This window comes from Crocodylus porosus, unplaced genomic scaffold, assembly GCF_001723895.1.
Source record: "Crocodylus porosus isolate Cpor-Errol unplaced genomic scaffold, CroPor_comp1, whole genome shotgun sequence".
NCBI classification, from domain to species: Eukaryota; Metazoa; Chordata; order Crocodylia; family Crocodylidae; genus Crocodylus; species Crocodylus porosus.
The window spans coordinates 92,353,242-92,379,839 of record NW_017728886.1 but is presented as its reverse complement, the minus strand read 5'-3'; the positions used below and the strand labels follow the sequence as shown (position 1 = coordinate 92,379,839).

Genomic DNA, 26,598 nt, shown 5'->3' with positions numbered 1-26,598 from the left:
GTCTTGAGAAGGGCGAAATCAGGACAGAGATGTATGCATTGCTAATGGGCAGAAGAACTGCAATGGGCAGAAGAAGGACAACAATTACAAGACTGCTCTTATTGAATGCTGAACACCTTTTAGGTGCTCTCTACACCTTCAGCTCTATTTAAGTCCATGGATGTTGAAAGTGTTGTGGATGTAGTAAGAGATGCCAGGTGGCTTGTTAGATACAATCCTACAGGGCAAACAGGAGGAGATATTAAAGTTAAAGAATAATAACTATCACAGGGAACATGTTGAACTCTATGAACTCTAATCACTTTATTAAGTTACATATAACAAATTCACCAATGCTGGTACACAATATACCATGTTACCTCAGCAAAGTCACACCTCTGAAGAGAAAGTAATTTTAGTGCAAAAACTGGAAAGAAAGGGCAGGAAATGAGTGAACAGAGCAGTGTGGCCAGGATATTGGGTCCTGACGTAAATTAAATTGGATGTGTCTGCTTACATTTTTGCAAGCAGTGCGGGATTTTTTGTGTATTTTTTTCTTTTTAAAGATAAGCAGCTAACTAGCCTAACTGGAAAGAGAGACTCTCAGTGTGATAAATGAAATTTCAGTTGTAATATTCCATGGTGTTACTCATAGCAAAGCTAGATATTAAAAAAATAAAACCAAAGCAACTTTAAAAAGCTGACACAATAGGCACTTTCCTTTCTCATAAAGTGTATACATTCTTAATTCCCTCCACCCACTCCCACAGAAAACTCTTGCTTCTATCTCAAGCAAGTGGAAAAATATGACATGGCGCGCAGGGATGGACATATTAAGGCTTTCAGTAGAATTCAAAATCCCAAATCTGTATTCTTGGAGAATACAAAAGTGTAATAATTCTTTAAAAAAAGCCCAACAGCAACAACAACCTCAACATTCCTTTTGGAAAAAGCTTCTATAAAGTTAAACACACTTAGATGCACATAGCTTCCAATTTGGTGCCTATGTACATATGTAACTATGCCAGTAATATAGCTAAGCGTTTCCATAGAGTTCCTCATTGTGCAAGCTTGTACTAACCGAAAGAGGTACTATATAAAGTCACACACAAGACACAATAATATTTTTTGAGGGTAGAATATTCAATATTCTGTTCTTCTTTGCTGTTGAAGTCAGTAGTGAAATTTCTCAGTGACTCCAAAGGAAGCACAATTAAGCTAACATTCAAGGTATGTTACATAACGGAGTCTTGTGTACTGATCCAAGCTAACTGGAAACTGTAGCTCAGATTTTGGAAGCAATTAGCAAGGTGGAATGCCATGCTCACACAGGTAACTCAGATACCCTGCAAACAGCACTGCCCTGTCCCATAGAGATAACTTTAGCAGCATCAGCATGGCACTTAGCGTGGGCTAATATAGCCTTCCTTTCAGTAAAGCTAATTAGCCCAGGTGGAATGCCTACTAATAGTTATATTGCTTCCAAAACCTGAGCAATTATCTTCAAAACTAGCTCAGACATCTCCACACCGTTCTGCCTTGCCTTATGCAGAACCACTCCAAGTGCTTCTAAAAAAATCGCACTCTAAAGCTTTCATTCACTATAAAAGTACCAGTGATTTGGTTTATGGGAGGCCGGGAGAAGATTCGCTCTCTGTCTCTCTTTCCCTTTGAACATTTAAACAATTTTCTTTCAACTCTCTCTAACAATGTCATCTCCTTATCTTGAAGGGGTTTTTCAGCTTGTCTACGAAATTCCCTTGCATCATGTCTTTCTTTTTTATACTTGGGATTATCTGGTGTTTTTTGTAGAACACATTGAACAGACTTAACCTGATAGTTTGGAAAGAAGAAAGTGAGCCATCAAATACAGGATCTCCATTTTTTTCTTTTCTAAGTATTATCAGTGGTGCTGCACAGAAGCTTGCAAAATCAGAAACATTTTGTGCACTCAGAGAAGATTATAATTTCAATTTCTGAACCAAGACGAACTCCAGGATGAAAGACCTTATTTCTCCCACAAGAAAGCAGGACATTTTCTCCAGTAATTTTATGGAAAGGGGTCATTGGAAATGCAAAAGATGTAACCCTAAGCTGTAGATCTGCACAGTCTCCAACTGTTCAGATCTCTTTCTTGCTAAGCATGGTTTTATGAATGGGTATTCTCTGGCTGTTCACAGTGCTGCTGTATCTCCTCTGCAAGGTCAAGGCACCTCAGGATACGCCATTTCTCAGCGACCAGCTCCTCCCTGGAGACTTGGCCCAACAGTTTTTTGGCAAAGAGGTTCTGATCCTGCATGAAAGGGCCCACTGTGGCTGGTGGGGGCTGAGGGAGGTTCTCCAGGCAGCCACTTGTGAAGCAGAAGTTGATTTTCTTTTCACGTTTCAGTCCTGGTCCCCTTTCTTCAATCCAAGTCAGAGGTCTAGGGCAAAAGGGGAGAAAAAGGAAGGCCATTTAGCAGGAACTAAACTGTGATGTTCACACAATTATTCTGCTTGTTCCTTACTGATGAGCAGTAAGCATTGTAACAAAACATCAAGAGGCAACACTTCTTTGTGTTAACCTGTATAGTTGGACCTGAGAAACTGATGCCCAGAGCTTGTCTAACAACTCTTCCAACTCTACAGTTAGCCCAATAAAAGATATATAAAAAAAAAGTCTTGTTTCTTGTAATCTCTTGGCCATTTCCACCAAGTCATAATAAAGCACATTATTTCAAAGTCCCATCCATACAGTGTGGTCGGGTAACAGGATCATGAAGCAGAAATTAAGATAGCAGGGAGGATCAAGCATTGAATCCCTGGGTTCTAATTCCTGCCCTGCCACTAATCCACAGTGAGTGCATCTACAAGTGCAATTAGTACAATGCAATAAACTCTGGTGCAGTCTGCACTGGAGTCAGCTGCTCCTGGGCACAGCATTTACACATGTGCCAAAGACTGCAGCATGTTAAGCTGGGGCAGAGCAGCCCCAGGCTGGCAGGGGGCCCAAGGGGTAAGCCCCAGGCTCTTGGTGGTGGTGTCGGGCATAGGAGGGGCTGGTTGGGGCACAAGGGTGCTACAACATGGGACTAGCTGCCAGGCAGGCCCAGCACTTTAGCACCCTTATGTTCCAGCTAGCTCCTGTCACAATCTACATGAGCATTTGATCACATGCAAGTACTCTACCATACGATAGTATTGTCCCTGACAGTACTATTTTGCAGCACAGTTAAATTAACCTACTGCACCCTAATACCGGTTCACGTGTAGACTGTGACACATTATTGCGGAGCTCGTTAGTCTACTCTGCACTAAAGCACATATGTAGATGCACCCGGTGTAACCATCAGCAAGTTACCTAAAATCTCTGCTTTAGACTTCCTTCTGTGCATGCCGTGAATGGCTAACCATCTCACCGCAGGGACTCAGAGCTCAGTTCATTACTTTTTAACAGGCTGATTGGTGCTTCCTGGATAAAAACTGTTGGACATATGCAAATTACATGTTTCTAAGCATTTTGGGCACAATCCTGTTGCCACAGAACCCAGTGGGAGTTTTATGAAGGATGCAGGTCAGGCCCTGTGAGTCAAGTCAGCACACAAAAGAGGAAGATGCATGGTTGGCATGTGCACATGATTAGTGGTGAGATTCAGGCTGAGCTGCCCATCCCCCTCCAGGATAATCCACAGAAGGCAAGCAAGTTCACTCACATGCATACTAGCTCTTAGCTCCTTCCTGAATATTCACGAACGTTTGTTTTACTCCACTGAGAACCCTCAAAGTAAATCCCTGAGATTATGCAAGAAGCTTTAGTTTTCCCCTTTCCTGGCAACCTCACACACGCACGGGCGTGCGTGCACACACACACACCATCTGACAACCCCCAAGTGCTACTCCCCAGTGCAAAACTAGATTAAACAGGCTTTTCCCAAGGATCTACATCTGAATATGCAGCTTTATTTTTTTAATGAGGCTAACAAGCTGCTACGGCAGCCCCAGCCTTCATGTCCTTTTGCTATGATGCTTTGGGCCCCTGGATTTAAACAGTTCACAAGCCCCAGGGTGTGCCTCGGCCACACCACTGCACTGCTGAGGAAAGAGATGCTATAAGTAATGCCCTACAGTTGTAAGAGGTGATGGGCATAGCTCTAATGTGATGTGGATCTCCAGTACAGCAGGGCCCTGTATTACAGCAGGGCCATCTGGGGGAAGGGGAGATGGAAGAGGGGAGGAGCAGGATGGAACAGGACAGAAAAAACCTCAACATCAGCCACAGAGAACGCCTTCTTATACCATCAACTTCTTTTGACTTCCTACAATGCACCTGCTCATAGTTCATTCATCATCACCGGCAGAGACACACATCTTGGAGGTTATACGTCGTTTCTCTCACTTGATTATTAATGGCCCTTCCATAAGTCCTTCATGCCTCTGCTGCAGTCCACTGCTCATGAATTATGAGGGCATCAATAATTTGAGGAAATAAACGGTACCTCCAAATCCAGCCAGCTGGGCATCGTTAAACTAAAATCAACTGCCCTGGAAAGACATTTTTTTCTGCTCTACAGTGAGCACTTACAGTAGAGAGTTAATCCTAGGATTTTTAACCTCAAATTCTTTACATTTTCAAAGCCAGTTTCTATATGCATGTGCTAAGAACCATTACTCTAAGTCACTAACCAGAAAGATACAGAATATCTATGCTCATTTATTTAAGCAACTATCCCTCTCTATACATTTATTCAGAGTCTTAAATAAGCAACTATACCTCTCTATACATTTATTCAGAGTCTTAAATTTTCCTTCTTTTGTTCTGTTAGAAAATGGTGAAGGTTGTACTTCCTTTATTTACTTGTCCTTCTTGTGCCCTTCTCATAAACTAGATGTTTTCCTGAATTGTGCACAAATGATGACTTTTTCCATTGCTGTAATTACTTGTGACTTGTGTTAAACTCTGTTTGGATGGCAATTGGATTTCATTTTGAAATACATTAAAACTGCATTTTAATTTTTAATTAGTTAAATGTTCTGGATACATAATATTATCTAAACACGTTTTGCATCTAACACTGACTGATTTTTCAGAAAGGAGTCATCTGTAATTAGTGAACTGAACTGATTATTGAAGGACATGACAACCAGAAACCTTTCAGAGCTTGTGGACTTCATCCCCTTGTACCTAGTTTTTATTTATAAATTAGAAGAAGAAAACAAGTTTTTCTCTTTTTTTTGACTCCCAGTTCCTCAACTTTGAGAGAAATGATCATTGAACTGAACTGGCTGAATGAACTGAAAAGAAAAAATTCTCTCTGCACCTCCAGATAAGACTACTGACCTCATAAAATGATTTAACACTTCCAGACATTCTTGTTCCATGTACTTATCCAGTGACTTCCACCAGTTCACTGGTTTGGTCTCCTTTACAACTTCACCAGGAAACACATAGTACTTAATATAAATTTTGTCTTTTGCAAAATTAAACACATTTGATGTGACGAGCCCCTGTGCTAAGGGTTAGAGTCACTAGAGTCTATTAATATTTAAATGAAATAAAATACAATATAAATATAATTAAAAATGGAATATTTTTAAATAACAATATTCATTTTTATCCATCTGCAATAGGCTGGCCTTACCTACAACCTGATATGCACCCTGCAATCAGGTTGGCTGTACCCAGGTTGGAGCTGAACCCTGCCCTCAGCCAACCCAAAATGAAAGCGGCAAAAGCCACTGCCCCTCCAATTCATGCAATCATTTTGTTTGTGAAATGCATTGACTTGAGGCTCCAACCCATCAGGCCGGGGTTTGAGCTCTAAAACCAGCCCTTCCTTACAAAAACTTCCCTGCCCTTCCACCTTATATATTGGTGAAATGCCCTTCCACCTTGTATTGAGAGATTAATTGTCTTGGTAGCAAAAGAGTCAGAGGTAATTTGTCTGACAGCTGAGCTTTAAAAGTCAAACCCAGGGAATGATCAACAGCCAAGCCTGACTATGGACAGAAAGAGTATAGTTAAATCCCTGCTTAACAAGCAGCAAAAAAGGCGCTAAGCTGTGCTCTAGCTGCAGCTTCCATACTATGCCAAGGTATAAAGCAGGCTGCAATAACCTTACTTCAAGGTTAGAGTGCACTGTGCTTGGACCATGGCTGCAAAGGTTCATGAGAGACCTGACCCCTCTACAGAAAATGCATCTTCTCTTTGTCTCAACAGATTAGCGCTTCTGTAATTCTATCTGTCAGGGCCCTGTTTTTGCCAAGCACCTATCCAAGTTAACCTGATACAGAATGGGCCAAATTCTCTGCGACTGTAACTCTGCTGAGTGTAACCGAATAGTACTGGAACACTATGTAACTTTCCAAGCAGGATGAACTATCATGCAAGCAAAACAGACTGTGACCCAGAGCAACCAAATATGAATGGTAACAGCACAGTAAGCTAGGATTCATGTGGATCACTAGAGCTGTGAAAAGGGAGCATTTAGTAGTTCCTTAAAGCTGTGCAAATCCCAGTGCTTGTTTTGTCTAACAAAAATCATTCACGGCAACTCTGAAGCTGGTGAAAACACAGATTAATAGCATGATGCACGTTTGTTCCTGCCCTCTAGCTCCACCTACTGGAACTGGTTCAACTCCTTAGCAGTGAAATGTCCTACAGACAACTCATATTACACATGAATTGCAAAGGTGGCAATAGAGGATTTATGTGAGGTACTGTCTGTAATTTAGTTTTTAGAGGAATTGCACGTGCCATCTAACCTGAAAAGGGAAAGATCTAATCCCCTTATAAAATGCAACTGACTTTGAGATAGCTGTCTCTTTATAACCAATAGTCCAGATGAACCCAATTGTCTAGCCCCCAAATATCTAGATCTACATTTACCCACATTTATTTAGCCTCTCAGCTGTAATTCATAAAGAAGCCAAGATCTGCTATTGTAAAACTCTGATGTTTAAAAAGAGGCTTGCTTGCCTGGATAATACAGTAATCAAAACAGTGTGCTTGACATTCCTAAGCTTATGGAACAGGCAGCAAAGCCAAGTCTCTTAACCTCTTGGGGTTTCACTGTATCAATCTGTAAAATGGGAAGAGCAGTTCTTACCCACCTTCCCCAAAAGGGCATTATGAATATTACATGATGTTTGTAAAGGCAGTACAATACTTCAGTGTAGAGTATTATTAGCAGCCCATGACCTCTCAAAAATTGAGAGCCACTTTCTAAGTATCCACCCTGCTGTGCTCAGTGCAAGAGTTTCTGGTGCTCCATTCTGGATCTCAAAACTTTTTCTGAATATGAAAGTAAAGTCTTAGGTTCTCAAATGCTAACATACATCATGGGTCCAGTCCTTTACTTCTGACACCAGAAACCTCTCTCAGGACCTCTTTTTCTTAGATGGATACTGTCTGACAGCAGCCCTTGTTAGCACAAACACTACGGACTGCACTTCTTAAGCTGGTGTCTCTTACAGAGAGTTCTTTTTCATTGTGTTTTTATCCATTTCATTCTTCCTTTCCTTATTTTAATAGAGTGTTACAAAACAATTTAAGAGAGGAGAAGGTACAGAAGAGTTCCTGCTGAAGATAGCTGTACATCATAGGTAGGAAGGTAGTTAGCCATGTTAGTCAGAAGTCAAGCAGAAGGCAGGACAGGATAGCACCTCAGAGACTAACAGATTCAGAGAGACATGAGCTTTCGTAGGTGACAGCTACAACTTCATTTAATGTTAGCATACAGAAGCCCGTGCCTCTCTGAACAAGTTAGTTTCTGAGGTGCCACCCTGCCCTGCCTTCTGCCTATACAACCTGGCTAATCCACTCCCATGTCAATATGTTACTCACTTCTTGTTTGCAGTCTCAAAATGGGCTGTCATTTTCGAATAGTCCTTTTCTTTCTGTTCCTCTCTGGTGGCTGAGGTGACAGTAAGGTCCCCGAAGAGATCAATTAGCCAAGTAAGGCGGGCAATTCCATTAAAAGAGGGGAAGCCTGATCGCTTTTCATCCAGGGGACCACCTATAGAAATAAAAATGGAGCATCTTGAGAAAGGGGGAAGGTGCCTCAAATCAGCAGCACAGATTGTAATAGCAAGGGCAGAAGATGTGTATGGGCCAGAGAGCGAGACATCAGACAGAGTCCAGTCTGATCACTGAGTCTCATCACTCAGTATTCCACTTAAATCAGTCCCGTGAAGGTCAGCTGCTGTCTTTCTGTTGTTAAAGGTTAGACCCTATCGAACAGAACCTTTTAAACCTCTCTGTGATCTCTTAAATGCATCAACTCTTTTGCTCTAATGCAGGCATGGTCTATAATTCTATCCCATTTTGAGTAGCACTGTGGGTAAAAAAGGGAAGAGAACAGAACAAATGAACTCTATTCCCATGCCAAGACCCCATCAGAAGGTAGACAGAAAGATGGAAAAAAGATACAATTTATGTAGAATAGAACTCCAGGGATACGTTGGTTCCTTGGGTGGGGGTTCACAGAGCTGGGAAAAATGAAACTTCAAATCTGTCTTACAAGGAGAAGAGCCTGAGGGTTCCTCACTAAAGTGTGGGGCAATTCCTTAGAGCTCTCTATGCTTTGTGGAGCTCAAGTGAAGATGAAGGGGCTCTAAGGGAGTAATCTCCCTTATACCAACATACAAATATTGTCCCATTTCTTTGTGAACTCATAACCCAATATAGAAAAAGTGGAGGAGATGCCTCCAAACATATTTGGGAGAGATTAATGGAACACAGAGCCTCTCCTCCATATAGGCAACTGTTAAGGGAGAGGGTTTTGAAGGCCTCTATAATTTCAGGCGAGCATCCAGAGCTAGAACGTAATATATGGGTCCTGGTTGCATGGCTTCAACCTCTACAGAAGTGAATGAATAATGACTAAAGTGGCTGGCCTTGGACTGCCACTCTCTCAGGAAATGCAGTCTTTAATAACTGACCTGTGAAATGTAGGACTCCCTTGACAAGTTCCTTCCCAGCTACCTCCTTTTTCAGCTGCTTGTACTCTTCCGTCATAAGTTCAATGTGCTCCACATGGAGGACTTTACCTGTTGTTGAGGAAATGAGGATCAAATAGAATTACTAAAAGCTTTCAGCTTGAATCCAAATCCATAAGTAGGCAGTAAACCCTTTAGCACTCAGTGTGAGAAAATTTTGCACAAATAGCCTAAGCACAGTTGACAGAATGGTGCCAAGAAAGACTGTCAGGCATTATACCAGGAATTCAGTTTGAATTCACTGTTCTCAGGAGCAACATACGAGTTATCCACGAGCAACCTTTTAGACATGGATTTTAATGTGGATCATGTCAATTAAACCAATGTGCAGTGGAGACACTCATGTTCAAAGAAAAGTTTGTGTAAAGTCCTGACCCTCTCTCTTGCCACCCTCCCATATAAATGATACATTTAACAAAGGTATAAATACATTATTTACAACCAGATTGTAATAGCACATCAGGGAGTTCCTTGCTACACTGCTAGCAGTGAGACTACTTTTGGAGTAACATGCTACCCACCATGCCTCAAAATTTGGCCCTCATTCAAGACACATTCATCGGGATGCCTTCAAGAGAATCAATTTAGTGTAACAATAGGAACTGCTGTTATGACTGAACAGGCATTAAGTTCTGCTTAACTGGAACTGATGCAGTTATTAGCACAACAGTAAGGGTATATCTATAAGGCTCAAGGCAGCACCTTGCAGAGATACCACAACTCTGCATGAACTAGCTCCAGAATGAGACAGAGTATGGCTACATTTGTACAACACGAGACACTGGTAGAATGGATTATCCCAGGCAAAGAACTGAACAAATGCATCTCTATCATTTCTGGTTCTAGAACAAGCATATTCAGAGCTAGCTTAGGTATCTCTGCATGGCATTGCATTGAGCCACTTCCTTGTGAGTACTCAGGAGGTAGAGGTATGTGAAATGCTAAGCTCCAGACTTTTAGCACATAAGTACCTGAAGAAGGATTACAAAGGAGTGAGTCTGCAGGGGTACACTACACCCTGTCCAAGGGTTTGAGCTCTGCTCCTGCCTAGCATTGCACCCCTTCTTGCAGTGCAAATGGGGCCACCTCCACAATACCTTTAATCTAATCTCAGCTGGGCTGCCAACAACCACCCCTCAGCCGTGCTGTCAGCACTCATGACTAGGGCTGTATACGTAACAGAAACAAGGTGTTGCTTAGAAATGGATTCTTTTCTCAAACACAGATGCTATGATAACTCATAAAGGAATAAATGTATGATGCATACATAGGCAGAGAGGTTTGTGTCATATCAACCACAACCAAGAAAGGGATTGTTTATGGTTCTATTTCCAGGGGAAGGAAAGTCTTGGGGGAAGGGGAGGTCAAAAATCCCAGAGTTACTGATACGGATTATGTTTTGGTTCATAACTATTTTTAATGACTATGGATGGATACAGTTGTCCAATTACATTATTTGTGTTAGTGCCAGCCAGTAGTGAATCTGCTATTAATGTTAATGCACCCGTCTTGGTCAGCATCTTGCTCTTTGTAGTTCTCTGTTTGTTCACCTGTTGCATATTCTCCAAATCCTGCACTGGACGTTCTCCAGAGCAGGCTCTGTCGTTTGCTTTTTGGTTTCTACGATGACTGATACAAGGGGGCCTTGCTCCTTATTTGCAAGTTTGAGGAGCTACCATGAAACAGATAATTGTCATTTTAAAAAACCCAGACTAAAATTTAAAAACACCTAGAATATTAAAGTGTCATTACCTTTTTGCTCAGCCAACTCCCAGAGGTCATGGGCTGCCTTAGCAGACAGCGCCATGGGATACTCAACCAGGACATGTTTCCCAGCCTCCAGAAACATTCTGAAACAAGATAGATAAAAAGAGTAGAAAGTCTTCAAATCAGACCAAAAATTGCTCTCTCCCCCATAAATCTTCTGATGCTAGTGGCCATCAGACCCCTTGAGGACAGGATAAGAAACATTCTAGGACTGGAGACAAAGAACCCTAACATAGAGTTCTGGATTATCTTCTGTGTGCAACTCTCTCATGCACTGTGTAGCTTAGACATCTTAAAATGGGGTCCTAAATCACCATCAAGTGGAAAAAGTAAGAGCCAAGAGCAGAGCTTCTCAGCCTTAGTACTGTGGCACCCTTGGGTACCTTGAGATCTTTTCAAGGGTGCCATTAGACTCCACAAAATGTTAGCATGGTTAGGTGTGCAAAAAATTGCTCTATTATTTTTCTGCAGTCAAAAAAGGAATAAAAACCAAAAGCTGGCATTTTCCAAAGGGTGCCATGAATCTAAAAAGGGTGAGAACCACTGGCCTAAAGTTAAGCAATAAAAAAAGTGCTGAAGATGCAGCTGTGTCTTAAATCTCATCTATCTCCCAGGATGAGACACTTGACTCAGTGCTATATGCAAGCTCTTCCATCCACTTGGGATTCACAGCCTGGAAATTTCTACTACAGTTAGATGCCTTCAGCTGCTCTTTCAAACACTGAGCAGGGGTCAGTCTTCTTTCCAGCCATGGGAACTGGGTAGTGGGAGGGGCACTGCCTCTTTCTTTCATACAATAATCAGTCAGCACCCAGACATGACATGGGAGATCTGAGCTCATTTTCCTTCTCTGCTGGAGGGAATTCAAACCTACCTCCCTATCAAGTGCCTTAACCACTAGGTCAGAGCCTGTTCTGGAGTAAAGGGATTTCTCCACTTCATTTGTTAAAGTTATTCCACTCTGTGGAAAAGAGCTCAAAATATATTAAGTAAAAAAAACCAGACAGCAAGACACTTCAGGTGATTGATAAGGGCACTTGCTTGGGAGCAGGGAGACCTGGGTTTGGTTTCTGCTGTTTGTTTATTTTATCCAATATCCAGGATTGCAGTTTTGAAATTAGATATCTCAGTTCAGCTTTGGTACCCAAGTGCTTTTCTGGATCAGACCACGAGTGTCTCCATGTCTTCCTCTACCTATCTGTATAATGAAAATGTTACCTCCCTACCTACCAAGGACATTTGGGGGCTCAAGTTGCTAGAGACCATCGCAACAGAAATACAAAATACTAGGAACAAAATGGACTGGATGAGAACAGAAGGAATGAACAGGGTTTGGGAATTACAGGAACTCAAGAACACAAATCCACTTCTTCTATTTCAACTAGACATATGCAAATCCAACAAGACTAGCACCTGTGCATAGACACAATGGGAGGTGCCTTTGTCCTCTTACCTTGGAAGATTTAAACCTCATAGTCACATTTATTTGGAGAGGGTGGGAGTTATTGTTACAGTGCTAACAAAAGGATTATGTTTAGATGTTGCTTCATCCTTTGACAATGCATATTTTATCGCCCCTACATATAACTCTATTACTAAAGAAGCAATAAACAAAGGAGAGAAGTATGTACCTGACACTCTCTTCATGGTTTTTGTTGTCTGTGCTGATGATGGCTGCTTGGATCTCTTTGTTTCTCAGAGCATCTTCCAGGTTAATCTGCTTGGCCTCTTTAACATTTCCCACATTTCTCCTAATTATCCAAATTAAATAAAAATCAGAATATGAAAGGTAGCATCACAGCCCGCTCCCTCTTGTTAGTATGATTTGTATTGCAATAACATCTTAGATGTCCCACTCTTGGTGCAATACTCCACTTGTGTAGGTCCTGTAAATAAATAAATAACATTAAAAACACAGAACCAAAACATAGCCACTGGCACAAACAGCTTACAATCCAGGACTGGAGACTAAATGATGCAGGGCAGACAGAAGGGGAGCACATGAAAAAAAGAATGAGGCAAATACAGGTTAGCATGATCAGTACTGATCTCCAGACACCAGGTGCCTTGCCACTGTCAATCATTTTGTTGGCACTGTGAGAGAGTGAAGGAGCACAGCAAGGATGTTTATAAAGGGAATTCCTCCTCCATGCAGCAGCACAAATGCACTTGTCTGAAAATGTAACAGGTAGGAAGTGATGGCTGGTCCAAATGTCTGAGCAGAAGCTAGAAACAACATATTGATAAGACAGATGTGTAGGAGGACATACAGGGCATGAAGATAATTTGAAAATGAAGACAGGTTGCTTATATTTGATAGTGTAGAGGGATACAAATAGCAGGAAAATGTGGTCAAAGCAGTAACTGTCCTGGGAAGACTACCTTTGAATTGTATGTTAGGCTGATGGAGCTCCTTCAAAGGAAGAAGCCCTACCACTTTGGTCATTCAGTACTACCATATTTATTTGAATCCAAGACAAGAGCCCCCCATTCACAAGGGGGGAAAAGCCTCTTATCTTAAAATTGAGTACAAGGTAGGGGTCAGACAGCGGGGTCATGTAGCTGCAGTGGCTTTGGCTCCAGCTCCAACTCTGGCCCCAAATCAGGTTCGGGGTCAGAGTCAGAGCCACTGCCCCCATGTCTCCTTCTGCCTCTTCTGTACCCACCCACTGCCTACCCCACCAATGCTGCCTCTTACCCTCAGGCTCCGGCTCCACCTCCAGTTCCAGCACAGAGCTTGGAGCACATGGTGGCTCCAGCCCCTGCCCAGCCAGGCAGCAGTGGCAACAGCTCTGGCCCCAGTCTTGGCTGAAGCTCCAGCCCAGTCCCAGAGTGGCTGCTGCCACAGCCACTGCTGCCTGGCCAGCTGGGGACCAGAGCCACCATGTACTCCATGCTCCAGGATGGACTAGGGCCAGAGTTGGAGCTGCAGTTGAGGGTAAACAGCAGCAGCCAAGGAGGGGTAGGAGGGGAGTAACTGCCAGAAGGTGCAGACAGTGCGGGGGGACAGGTGGCAGGGGGCAAAGGTCAGGGGTCAGGCTGCTCGACTCCCCAACTCCCCATCCCCCTGCCATTGCTTTCCCCACAGCAGCTGTGGTGGGGATAAATTTCAGATAACCCTCCAATAATTAAATTCTATACATGGAAAATTATAACAAATGTATTAATTTTCCATTTATAGAATCTAATTATTTGGGGGTCATCTTAAATTCAAAGTTTTCTTGGATTGGGGTAAATGCAGTAGCTGTGGCACCGTAGGGAATCAAACTGCATGGGCAGGGAGTGTAATGAGTGACCTAATAGGTCCTTCCTATGTCCAGTAGGCATGACTCATTGATTATATATACCGGGAAAAAACATCCATGCTGAGAGCCATACATGCCTCATTAACATATTTTAAAACTATTATGCCTCACTGCTATGGTACCCACAGGCTGAAAGCTACTGAGAACCAATGCTGCTGCTGCTGCCCAAACATGAACTTTATTGGATTTGTTCTCCACCATGTACAGCTGGCTTCAAAAATACAGATTTTCATACTAGACTTGCAACATCAGAATTCCTCATCTGAATTACCTATAGACATGAGCTCATCAATGTGATTTTTTTCACATTTGTGGGAATCTGGACACACAATAGACTTTGGTTATATGATTTCTATGTCTCTTTTATAAAGACCTGATCCTGCAGCATGCTGAGATCCCTCAGATTTCACAAACTTAAACGGAAATTAGGGCACAAAAGTACCTGAACTAAAGTGATCAGACCCATTCACTTCACAAAGCTTCATACGCTAATTTTCTAATTTAACCTCCAGATCAAGGGTGGACAAAATAAGGCCCACTGATCTAGCCCACCAACTGATTGTATCAGGTCCACGGGCAGGTGGCCACAAACTCATGGGGTCCAACCCGTGGGAGGCCAGCAGCTCCAGCTGCTGCATAGTGCCAGAAGGGTAGGCAGAGCTGTTTCTGCTGCACCAGGCAGGCAGCCGGGACTGCTTCCACCCAGCACGGACATGGCTGTGTGAGTTGTGGACGCAGGCAGACACCCTGACCCCCACCTGGAACCTGCCCAGCATGTCCACAGCTGATGCCAGTGTCTTCCCAGGGCTGCTTCTGCTGTGCCAGGTGGGTGGTGGTGTAAGCTGCAGACCACAGGTGATGCCTGGGGGTGGGGGGCACTGGTACATGTTCCCCCCAGATTTGTGCCAATGGTGGGGTGCAAGTCTGTAGCCAGGCTGCACCCATTACCCAGCAGCAGCCAGGGCAGCAGCAGTGGTACAATTTCTGTGCTGACAGCAGGGTGCAGGGCACAGGGCTGCATCCCAGTCAGAACCAGTGCCCAACAGCAGCAGGGACAGCAGCGGTGGCACAGCATTGTGCTCCCCCCACAGTGAACACTTATGCATCGTCTGTGCTGCAGACAGGGCTGGCACAGTTCTGGGTCAGAGATGCAGGATCAAGGTGTCCTACAGCTCCGGGCAGAGTGGGTGAGAAGTGTGGTGGTTAAGAGGACACAAAAACTCAGTAAGTGGCCCTTCAGCCAAAATAATTGCCCATCCCTGCTCCAGGTGCAAATGTGGTCACGTAAAATGCATTTTCCATGGTCTCATTCATTATACCAGAGAAATATAACATCTAAGGTATTTGTGAGCCTAAAAAACAATATGCTCAGAAGGGAAAGAGAGGGAGGTCTGCACAAGGGAAAACAACGTGCTCCACAAACTCACAACTGAAATCTCTAACCTGGATACAAAGCCAAACAGCTTCAGATGCTCAGATGGGCTGGAAGGGATTGGATTCAGCAAGTCCCTGATCCGCACAGATCCAGCAATTCCAATTCCAACCACCACAGTCCCAATCATTCTGTTAGTCTAAATTAGAGAGAGAGAAAAAAAAGATCAGAAACAAATTGATTTGCCCCTTTTTGGACACCAGGAACCCCTACACACTGTCCATTATACACCCATTGTGATGGTGAGTCAAAAGATACCCTGATGCTGTGTGCAATTACATCTTCCAAGATTTAACAATGATCAATACCTCACAGAATTGGACCTAAAGGTTCTCATCATTCACAGTTCCTGCACCAGATCCAAAGCACAAGGTTCCTTCCTCTCTCCCAAATGGAGAGGCAAAACTTCAGTAATGAGAAGGTCTTCCATTTAGATAGTACCTAATACCCTGATGGAGCTCCAAATGCTTTGCAAAACTAATAAGATTTTACATAAACTAAACACTAAGATCACGCCCCAAGTTTCTACAACGCAGCCACCTCCAGGGAGCAATGCTGACACTAACAGTACACAGCAACACGGCATAAAACTTCAGGACTTTTCCAGGTAGAACTACTGGAGAATGCTAGTGCCAAGACAAACAGTCCATTTGGCCAGCCTACTTGTCTGACATTTCTAGTCTTGTCAAAAACACCATAAGGTCTTCAAGGAGAGCTGTCTATCACCTCAGTTTTACATCTCACTTTCAACAGCATAATTCCCTACTATTATACTGGAGCACTAGTCAGGGGTGGTGTGGTCCACTGGGTAGGATGGCAGACCCCGAGCAATGAGATCTATGTTCTCTTCTCTGCTCTCTTTGTGCTCCAGTATGCTCAGAAGGACAATACAGCTTTGTGAATATATCTTATGGAATATTTTGGAGTTTGTGGAAAAAAGCAAGTCTTGTCAAGCATGATTAAGAAGGGGCAGCAACGTATGGCCTACACAGCCATTGGATCCAGCTCATGAAGCCACAGAGCTTTATCTGTGACCATGACTGTGTTCATGCCTGTGCTGGGGCTTCACAGCAAAGGCCTACGCTAGGGATAGGGAGTTGGAAGGTGTGCTCACACTGCTGCTACTTCTCTCCACCCCTGAAGGCTACAGTGCAAGCACAACTGCACTGATACTACAGCTAGGAAGCAGGGAGCTAGGAGCAGTGGCAATGTGGGCACAGTCCAATGTGGGAGCAGCGAAAACCCCCCTACCACTGAGGGCTGGGTAGTTCTGGCCTGCAGCTTGAAAAGGTTTGCTGGCTCCTGACAAAGAACAGTCATGGAGAGGTGGAAAATATTTGGGACATAGCAAAGCATGACATAGTTCTGACCCATAACTTCCTCATTCCCAGTTCTGCTTCTTCCTGTTTTGTGACCGTCTTCTCCCTTCTTTCCACGCCCCCCCAGTTGGTGGAATAAGTTCTCGCCACACAGCTCTTCTTCCGATTAGTTCTGCTACATGATCTCATCCCTGCAAGTCTTTCCTAAAAATCTTATCTCTTTTCAGTGACTCTTGTCTGAGGGGATTACAGTACAGACTGGCCCACATGCAGGCTCTCTGCCATCCAGTTCTGCAACAGCTGCTAAGAATTTTTTAACACCCAGCACTGAAGACTTCCACCATGTATGCTGCACCTGTTTTTTCCCTTCTAATATCTCTACATACATATTCCTGTCAGCACCAATACCACTCACTTCCTTCCTGTGTATTGCTGTCTGCACTGTATAATAAAGGCAGAACAATGATCGAAATGATTGATGTTGGAAGAGCCCCACTGGAATCACAGTACCGTGCTGTTATCACTAGTTGTGACACACTGTAATGACACCACTCATCAGGGAGTGGAGATCTTGCTCAGCCCTGTGCCTGCATATAATATACAATATAATCCAAGTTACAAAATCAAAATTCCCACCAAACCCAGCCTAAGCCCAATTTTATACTGTTGCCCCTTTGCAGAGGGCAACAAAAATAGTTTGGGGGCTAGGGAACATGATTTCTGAGGAGAGGCTGAGGGAACTGGGCTTACTTAGTCTGGAGAAGAGAAGACTGAGAGGGGATTTAAGAGCAGCCTTCAACTACCTGAAGGGGGTTTGAAAGAGGATGGAGCTACACTATTCTCAGTTGCAGCAGCTAACACAACGAGAAGCAGTGGTCTCAAGTTGCAACAAGGGAAGTTTAGGTTAGATATTTAGGAAAAACTTTCTCACTAGGAGGGTAGGGAAGCACTGGGGCAGGCTACATAGAGCGGTTGTGGAGTCTCCATCCTGGGAGGTTAAGACCAGGATAGACAGATCTTTGGCTGGGATGTTCTAGTTGGAGATGGTCCTGCTTTGAGCAGGGGGTTGGATTAGATGACCTCCTGAGGTCCCTCCCAACCTTAATTTTCGATGATTCTATAATTCTATGCAGAAGTGGAAAGTGGCCTTGAAGTAGGTATAAGTTAAAGTTGCATGTGCTCCAAAAGCCATACAAAAGGGCCTTCAGTGTAAATGAGAACCAAGTCCTCTGATACACAGTCAAGGATCAGCTGGTAACTCTTTAAGATCATTTCAGTTTATGGTGTACTGCCCAGGATTCTTAAAATGCTCTCTGTTCAGATCCAAGCTAGAGCAGTGCTTTTCAACCTTTTAAGACTCCCAACCCCCTTGTTAGACTAGGCACCCCTTAGAAAATGCCAGCTCTTTGTTTTCACTTGTTTCTTGACTATGGAAAAAATACTAGAGCAACTCTTCTTTTCCAAAGAACTCATGAAGCCGACAACAGGGAAGGATTGTTTTGACACTCTGGATTTGTGTTTGAAATCTCTGGGTTTATCTTGTGAATTGTGTAGTACAGGGGTGTCAAACATACAGCCCACGGGCCAGATATGGCCCACAACACCTTTTTAACTAGTCTGCCTATAGTGCAGCCAGCTACTAGAAGTTGGGAGGCATGGCCAGTGTAGCATGGCCTGCTACAGGATTCAGTGTCCCAGGATGTGAATGGACGTGGCCATCAGCAGCCAGGGGTGAGTAAGTCCTGTGCAGATACAGCCCCTGCTTGCCCCACTGCTGTATATCACCAGACCCGCACTGCTGCCCAATTCCCTAACCTGCTCTGCTGTCCACCCCTGGACCCGCACCACTGGATCCAGGATCCAGCCAGGGAAGAGCCCAGATGGTATGGATCTGACCCAAGGCTTGGGGTGAGTTTGACACCCCTGGCGCAGGTGTCTGCATGACTAACAGGCCGGGGATAGAAATTATGCATATATGATTGGAAACCAGTTCAAATCTGTAACACAACAGAAGTTCAGTGCACATAAACCACGTTCAAAATGGCCAAAACCAGTTTAAGATAAACCTGGATGGACATAGTATTAGACTTAACTGATTCAGATTCATTTGGTTTATTGAACTTCTGTCCCAGATCCCCTCCAAATTCAAGTCAACTCAGAGCATCCCTGCAAACCACCCCCACCTCTACCTTTGCAGGGTGCATAAACTAGACCTGGCCCAGGATATCTGCTCTGGGTGAGCCAGAAGGCATACTCTAGCGCCCCCTGACTTTTGGCCTGGGCCACGGCAGGCATATGACTGCATTTCTGGAATCAAAAGTGCATGTCTGATCACTTGCTTATCAATTTAATCTATGCATTTTAGACTAACCTGCAATCAATTCAGCCTCCGGCTTTTTGACTGTCTATACTTAGCCACAGTGGTAATATCGCATAGCATCCCATGACATCCTTGAAAGGATCTCATGGCATCCTGGGGTGCCACAACACCCTGGCTGAGAATTACTGAGCTAAAAGCAAATGCTCCTGTTGTGTTCACCATGCCTTATTAATATAGCACATCATTTATTTTCGATTTAAGAAACCAGTTTAAAAAATAATTAAATCACTATTTGCAAGTGACATGTGAAATCCCACCTTCTTTCTACACCCAGAAAGTTCCCTTAATGCAGGGCTGTCCACCTCTGAGTGCCCTTGGCCACATACTATGCAGATCACACCCCACCCAAGCAGTAAACACCCGCTTACCATGCAGTAAACATCCGCACCATGTAGGCGTCCTGAGTCCCCACCCCTGCTCCCAGCTGCAGGTTCCCTTGACCCTCGTCCCCCCCAGGCAACCCTGCCCCACCTCCAGAGAAGGGGGCAAGAGGTGGAAGCTAAAGGAGGGAGGGGCAGCCTCGACACCCCTCAGCAGGAGCAACAGGAGTGATGGGTGGTAGTGGCACCCAAACTGGCAGCCAAGGGGCCACAGGTTAACCTCCCCAGGGGCGGCATGCAGCCCATAGGCCACCAGTTGGACAGCCTTGCTATAATACATCAGTGCACCCTCTAATTATTAGCCTGGGCTTGCAGAGCCAGCTCACTTGTAACAATAGAAGAATTCCAGCAGCCAGCCAGATGGAGAAGTGAGGATACAGTTCTGTGCTGGAGTTCAAGAATGTTTAGGACACCTGAATCCTAAACTGGGTTAATATTTATCATCTTCAGTTATCTTTGTGAGTTGGAGTAGTCCTCCAACAGTAGCCAAGCCCTCCTGAAAGGTCTGCAGGCTTCTCATTCCCAAGCACCACCTTCCACTCACTAACTGCTGACAGACATTTCAGTACAGAATACGAGAGAGAAGAGCCGAGTCTGTTCTTTCACTGCTAGAAACCAAAACTATTTCTCAACAGATGTTTAGGATACAGGACATCAAAGCTACGGCTTCCTTTTTGAAAACCCTCCCAAATTTCATCCGAAGTGCAAAATCCTGGCCTCTCAAAGCAGATGCGTCTAAAAGGGTGAAGCGAGAAGCTTTTTAATCCTTTAATAAGTAGTTACTAGGCAACCTGTTGTCATAGCAACTAGCCATTTAAACAGGGTCCTCTGCTCTTCACAGCTTCATAGGTCAAGCACAATATCTCAACCTTTACCCAGAAGCTATCAGGCATTCAATATAGCCTGCAGGGTCTTCATTTATGTACAGATAAGAAAATGATCAATGGACCTTAGATACAGCTTCTGCATTATATTCTTCCCATACCCAAACAGAAAACTTGTAGCAACAGCCTTGATCACAAATGAGCTTGCAAAGCCCCCAAACTCCATCCTTAAACCTAGCTGGGAGATCTCTAGCTGCTGCAACCTTCACTGTAGCAAAGCCCTGCAGGCTTCCCTGTAGCAAAGGGAACCCTACCAGCCATAAGCCTAACCCTGCCACTGGCAGACTTAACCACCAGCTGGGGGAGTCCCAGGATCTATCCTGCCAGCCTGAAGAGCTCGACTTCCCTGTGCCCTACACTGTGAGAAATCCTGAAACATCGTGAGAAATCCTTAAAACTATTCACCAAGAAAATTAAATACAATGCTGTTGGGTGATATTCTGCACCTACCATGCATCTCCGAGGACAGATATCTATTCCAAACCATTATTTACATATTTACATGTGTGATACCAGTTCTCTTATTATTTCTAACATTCAAAATAGGTCACTGGGTACATATTCTTGTGAAATAATGGAAATAACAAAAAGGAATATTCATTCTGTAACCGCGGCACTCTGGATCCACTCACAGGTTTGTTAAATTCTGTAACACCAGTCAAAGCTCTAACAGAGGATTCTGGGATGCTGCAATCACAATCTCAGTAGGCAAACTGGAAGAAGGTGTGCAATAAACTACACAATAATACTTCTACCAGAATTCAATGCTTGCTTTTTCTGTCCTCCTTTATTAAATGACCTTGTAAAAGAAACAGGCTGTCAAGAAAATTATTCAAGCGCTAAGGAGCCCAAAGCCCATGCAACTTTTGTGAAGGAGCATTATGGATTGCTGCAAAAACCAAGTGCTATGCCCTAATAATGAGCAGTGTTGACAGCCTAAAAAAAGAATGATAGGTACAGAGGGAAGAGTTATGTCTTGCAGCATGACAGCAAGTTAAAAATGACTCCCATAAGTAGTGAGGAAGACTGTGTGCGTAGGATGACTGAAAACAGAAGGGAGAAAGGAATCCTTTTATTCAGTGGTAGCAGCGTCGTCAGGAAATTTCTCCTATGCAAACCAGCTTCTTACTGAAATAAATTACTAGCAACTCTACTATTCCATTCAGAGCTATCATTATTCTGAAACTCTTTTCCTGCTGGCCTTTCTTCAAACTTTATTTCCTCATGCTGTTCCTTTCCACTAACATTCACCATAGGACATACTTTGTGTGTTCAGCAGCAGGTGTATCATGCCTAAATAATTTTTCCACATTGAACAGGCATTTTCCAGCCAGATCTATCACGGATATTCAGCAGCAGCATGTTCTACTAGAAATGGCTGAGGAATCTGGTAGTACAGCACATGTATTCCAGTTGAATGTAACAGTAATACTTAACACTGTCACAGCAATTTCACATTTTAAAATGCTATGCAAATACTAACTTACCTACACATGAATAAAACAAGAGAATGTTATTCTCCATTTTACCTGATTTGCCCAAGGCCACACACAGTCAGTGCACAAACATGAAGAAAATGCAGTTCTTTATTCTCTGTCCCAGACTCAATCCTCCAGCTGTAAAGTCTCCTCACTACATATCTATAAAAATTCAAGATTGCAGCAGGTGCATTCTGCCTGGACATAACCTAGAATACTCATTGAAAGGCAGGCATTTTAATAAGCCTTATACATACTTCTTGCAGTTTTCAAGTGTTGGTTTTTAATTTCTTGCCCCTAACAAGCAGGAATAAATGACTTGCATTATAAAGAAAAGGTTTTACAACGACTGTGAACTGCATCAATACAATACTTGAATGATACTCTTCCCCAAGGCTCTTACATTCATCTTCTGTAATGTGCCATGTCAAAAGATTACTATCACACTCCTCCAGCACCACAAATTACTAGTAAATTTTTGCATGACTGTTCATTTTAATATTAACACTAGCTAGCTTTTTGCATATTTAAAAGCTTAGCTGTCAATTTCCTAAAATAGTTGCTATTTTCTTGCTCCATTCCAAATGTCCCCTTCTATTCGTTTCATATGCTTGCTGTTACTAAATCAGTAACTGTCAAGTTGCAATATATATTTTGGTTTTCATCTTACCATTTAAGGACACAAAGCCCAATTATCAACGACACTATGGCCACCTTACTTAGGCCTAAAAACTAATACAAATCAGAGAGATTCCAGTGGAGAAAAATTAAAAAATTGAAAATCAGGACCAATACAAAGACAGTCAAGCAACTAGGTTTGTTGAGTCTGGAAAAGGAGTAGTGTGACAGACACAGTGACAGTACCTTGCTAACATTTAAAGTTGATTGCATCAGTCATCGGTATTGGACAAAAATAATAATTGGCATCATTTTCTGTAAGACTGAGGTTAGATGTCAGGGAAATCTTTCTTACTACACACAAGCAGCAAAGCACTGGTCCAGGCTTCTATGGAGCCTGTGAAATCTTCTTCATTGTAAGCTCTAAAAATACAGTAGACAAACCTTTGTCAAAGACCATCTAGATATAATTACCTACTCCACTGAAGGGACTAAATGGCATCAAAGTCTCTTCTGTCCTTATATTTCTAGGATTCTAAGTGCCATTTCATCCATTTAAAGGCCTTTTTACTAAGTGGACTTCATATCAATGAAAATAAAGCCCTTAATTTCTTCACGTAAGAGCCAGATGGTGCTGACATGCTAGTAACCAGAGTAGGGACCCATGGCCCCTGGAGAGTATGTACTCTGGTGGCTGGTTCATGCTAAAAAGCCTGTGCTATGCTAAATGACAGCGTCTTCACTGTTATTGCTACCAATGCTAGTTAAATTAAGCTCTCCTGTGTATGACAGCATATACCACAGAACTTCATTCTGCAGGATAGGCATATCAATGTTTTTTAGGAACCAATTGTCGTAAATCCAAGAACTGCCTGTAGCTGAAATGCTGCTTTTCATGACCAAATCGGAGCAGATAAGGCAGAGGCTGAGTAAAGTATACTTTGAAAAAAATAATTGTACAGGGTTTATTTATTAATTTAAATGTGCAGAGGGACCTATAGGCCCCAATTCAGCAAGGTATTAACCAGTCCATTATGTGACTACTCTTTGACTTCAGTGGAATGCCATGTGACGAGTTCATTTCTTTGGCCACCTTTACTGCATCCTAGAGATAAAACTGATGCGCTTCTGGAAGCATCATATGATAAAGGAGTTAATTTCTAGGATTTAAGCCCTCTTATCATATCCTTAAGGTGTTAGCTGAACACAAAATAAGAGTCTCAAGATCCTATCAAGGCTTTTATCCACTATGCTTTACTATTATTTGTTTAAGCACTCGTGGATCTTCTTTTTAAGAGCAGTTTGTTTTCCTCATTGTCACCCTCCATTCCCGATTCATGTCTCCACTTATATGGCCACTTAAAGCAAGGCACATGTGTGAGGCAGATGTATTGACTACTTGGAGGCAGACACTGCATGGGCTTGCCAGCAGAAGGCAATCTGTAATGATGGCTGGCACCATCATACCTGGAAAACAGAGCAAGCTCTTCCTCTCTGGCTATAAACAAACATTTAAACAAGTGATGTGTGAATAGTTTAAAGTCCATAGATCTGCTCTTTTGCTCAGGCCTTCTAAACTGATTAAATGTGGGTTTTCTAGCTTACTGGCAAAGCTACAGGTAGAATGTTTGGTATTACTGAGATCAAGTGTCCACACTTAAACCTTATAATACCCCCAGAGCCCGTGGTACTAGATACCAAATAAATAAATGCCTGTCATACTGATTAACAATAAATGACAGCTGTACTTGTAACCAATACATTGTTTCTAGTTTTAATCTCTGAGGAAAAAGAATCTTTTTCTTTAATAAAATATACTTTTGGGGCTTCACCTGTGAGTTGAGACAATCCACAGAAACAAGGCAATGAAGTCTGAGGTAATATTGCACGGTCCCTGCTTCTATATGTACAATAAAAATGTTCATAAACTAAATATAAAGCAATGAGAGATATGGGCCTAAGATGAAGGCCTGACTTAAAATATTCTATGCTATACAATGCTGAACAGAAGGTTCCTTGTACTAAGGTCCTATAGCTTATCATTAGAGGGCCAGATTTTCCTCTTGGATCTATCCACAGTGCTCATGCTTAAATTAATCAGTGCCCACATAACTATCCAAGGGGAGAACTAGAATTTTAATTGGACGAAAGGAGGAAAAAAAGGTTAACAACTCTTTCATTTGAAATATCTTTATGATATTAGAAAGTTTTAAGCTTGAAGGAAATGGTTTGAATTGAATCTCAGTGACTCATGAACATTTTGTCTAGTAAACCAAGGATTCATATGCACTGCCTGTATTCACACTACAACCTGAGCCAGTTTGGTGCAACTTGCAAAACATACATGAGAAATGTCTCTTAAGTATGAAAAATCCATGGTCCTTTTTGCAAATGTGTGCACTGCATGTGACAAGATGATATTGGTTGAACTACAAATACTTTGGAGTTACTGTTCAGTTTGGTTTAAGATCCAAAAGTCTAAGACATGAGATAATTAATGCATATAAAAAGCTGCAGCTCCTCTCCACAATCAACTAATTCTATCACAAAAGACAGCAGCACCTGACTGGACTACGCTAGGTGAAATTAAACCCAAGCAAGGCTAATAGTATGCTAGTGAGAAGAGAAAATACTCTTAAGAATTTGTTGCAACCCTTCCTCTTCCCCACTCATCCTTTGACCCTGTCAAAGACATGTGCTCCCACATTTGTCAAAGCCATGTAATTCTCTAGGTGTTTTTAATCCCAGGAGTGACTCTCAGGAAGTCACAATAGTAAAAGACATTTTCACAGTAAACTGCATAGTTGATCTTTCCCCACTTCTCAGAAACCAACTCCAGAACTCCATGCATTTGTTGTCAACTCCAGACCACGTAACTAAAGCTTACAACATCTTGGTTGAAGGATGCATTAATGAAGAGCCTCTGGCTTGTACAGAATGTAGCAGCCCCTATCTCCAGTGTGATGGGTCACCATAGGCCCATTATTCCTGGATTTTTATGCCTCCTAATACTTATCTTGAGCTTCAAAATAACATTTCAGGAGCCAGCTATACCAAGACTAGATATCCACTCTTGACATGCTGGGATACCTGTGTTCCATCCGGACAATGCAGGTGAAGTAAAGCATGGGAGAGAGCAAGAGAGAGAGAGAGAGAGAGAGTCTGTGCTGCCAAGCAGATGCATTCTTGAACAGGGATCAGGAGACATGAGGTTTCTTTTTGGCTGTTACTGGTCTGCTGAGCAAATCATTGAACTTTTTTGTATTTAATCTCCCAGTCTATAAAAAGGGAGCAATGCTCTTTGCTTCTTCTGTAAAGCATTTTGAAATGTACTGATGAAGAATGCTACATAAAAGCCAGACGGTGTTATTTTTAAAAATGTTCTTTTTCCTTTGACTAACAAATCAGCAAGGAATCTGATAACAGCAGACTTTTTGTGCAAAAAAATAAAACACCAAAATGCAGGAGAGAGAGAGAGAGAGAGAAATTTTTCTAGTCTCTGTCAGTTCAACTATTCTTGAAACCAAACCTTGCAAACTGTAAAAGACTCTTAACACTAAGCACAAATTCTAGATTTTAGTGAGAATACTCACACCCTTATGGACCTTAGCCCCCAACTGTAACAGTAGAGCACAAAAATATCTGGACAGAAGCATGTCCTTTTATTACTATTTCCTGTGGATTCAATCCAATAGATAATATTGATTGCCTTCTGGTCCATTTAAGGTCATAGGATCCCAACTATGTGACAGGTTTCCATGTCTATGAGAAGCCCAAAAAAAGAAAAGAAATTGCAGATCTTGACAGAAGACCAGAGAAATACAAATATACAGTCAGATACGTAAAAAGGTCTGAGGAGTTCTGCTGAAGAACAGGAATTGTGGCAACTTACATCAGCTGAGGACCGAGCCATTAATATTCTTCGCACAGGAGACTGTCGGTGGTCAAAAAATGTCTATTTTCCATAAAAATGTTCATAAAAAATTAAATCAAGAGGTTTTTTTTTTCAAATAAAAGGTTCTAAAATTAAACAGGTTGCATTATAGTTCAGTTAAGGTCATTTTTGAAGACTCGGGTGAA

General features: G+C 42.6%; 1 protein-coding gene across 1 annotated transcript in view; it reads right to left on the bottom strand.

Moving 5' to 3' along the window:
• Nucleotides 1–283: 283 nt before the first annotated feature.
• The window catches only part of BLVRA (biliverdin reductase A), a 41,863-nt gene continuing 15,548 nt past the window's right edge, over nucleotides 284–26,598 (bottom strand). Inside the window, exons 3-8 of the mRNA XM_019535680.1 lie at nucleotides 15,471–15,600; nucleotides 12,354–12,473; nucleotides 10,708–10,805; nucleotides 8,899–9,006; nucleotides 7,802–7,973; nucleotides 284–2,402 (exon numbers count right to left, since the gene is read on the bottom strand). Coding sequence (XP_019391225.1) covers nucleotides 2,129–2,402; nucleotides 7,802–7,973; nucleotides 8,899–9,006; nucleotides 10,708–10,805; nucleotides 12,354–12,473; nucleotides 15,471–15,600 — 902 coding nt within the window. The 3' untranslated portion in view covers nucleotides 284–2,128. The remainder of the gene's footprint in view (nucleotides 2,403–7,801; nucleotides 7,974–8,898; nucleotides 9,007–10,707; nucleotides 10,806–12,353; nucleotides 12,474–15,470; nucleotides 15,601–26,598) is intronic.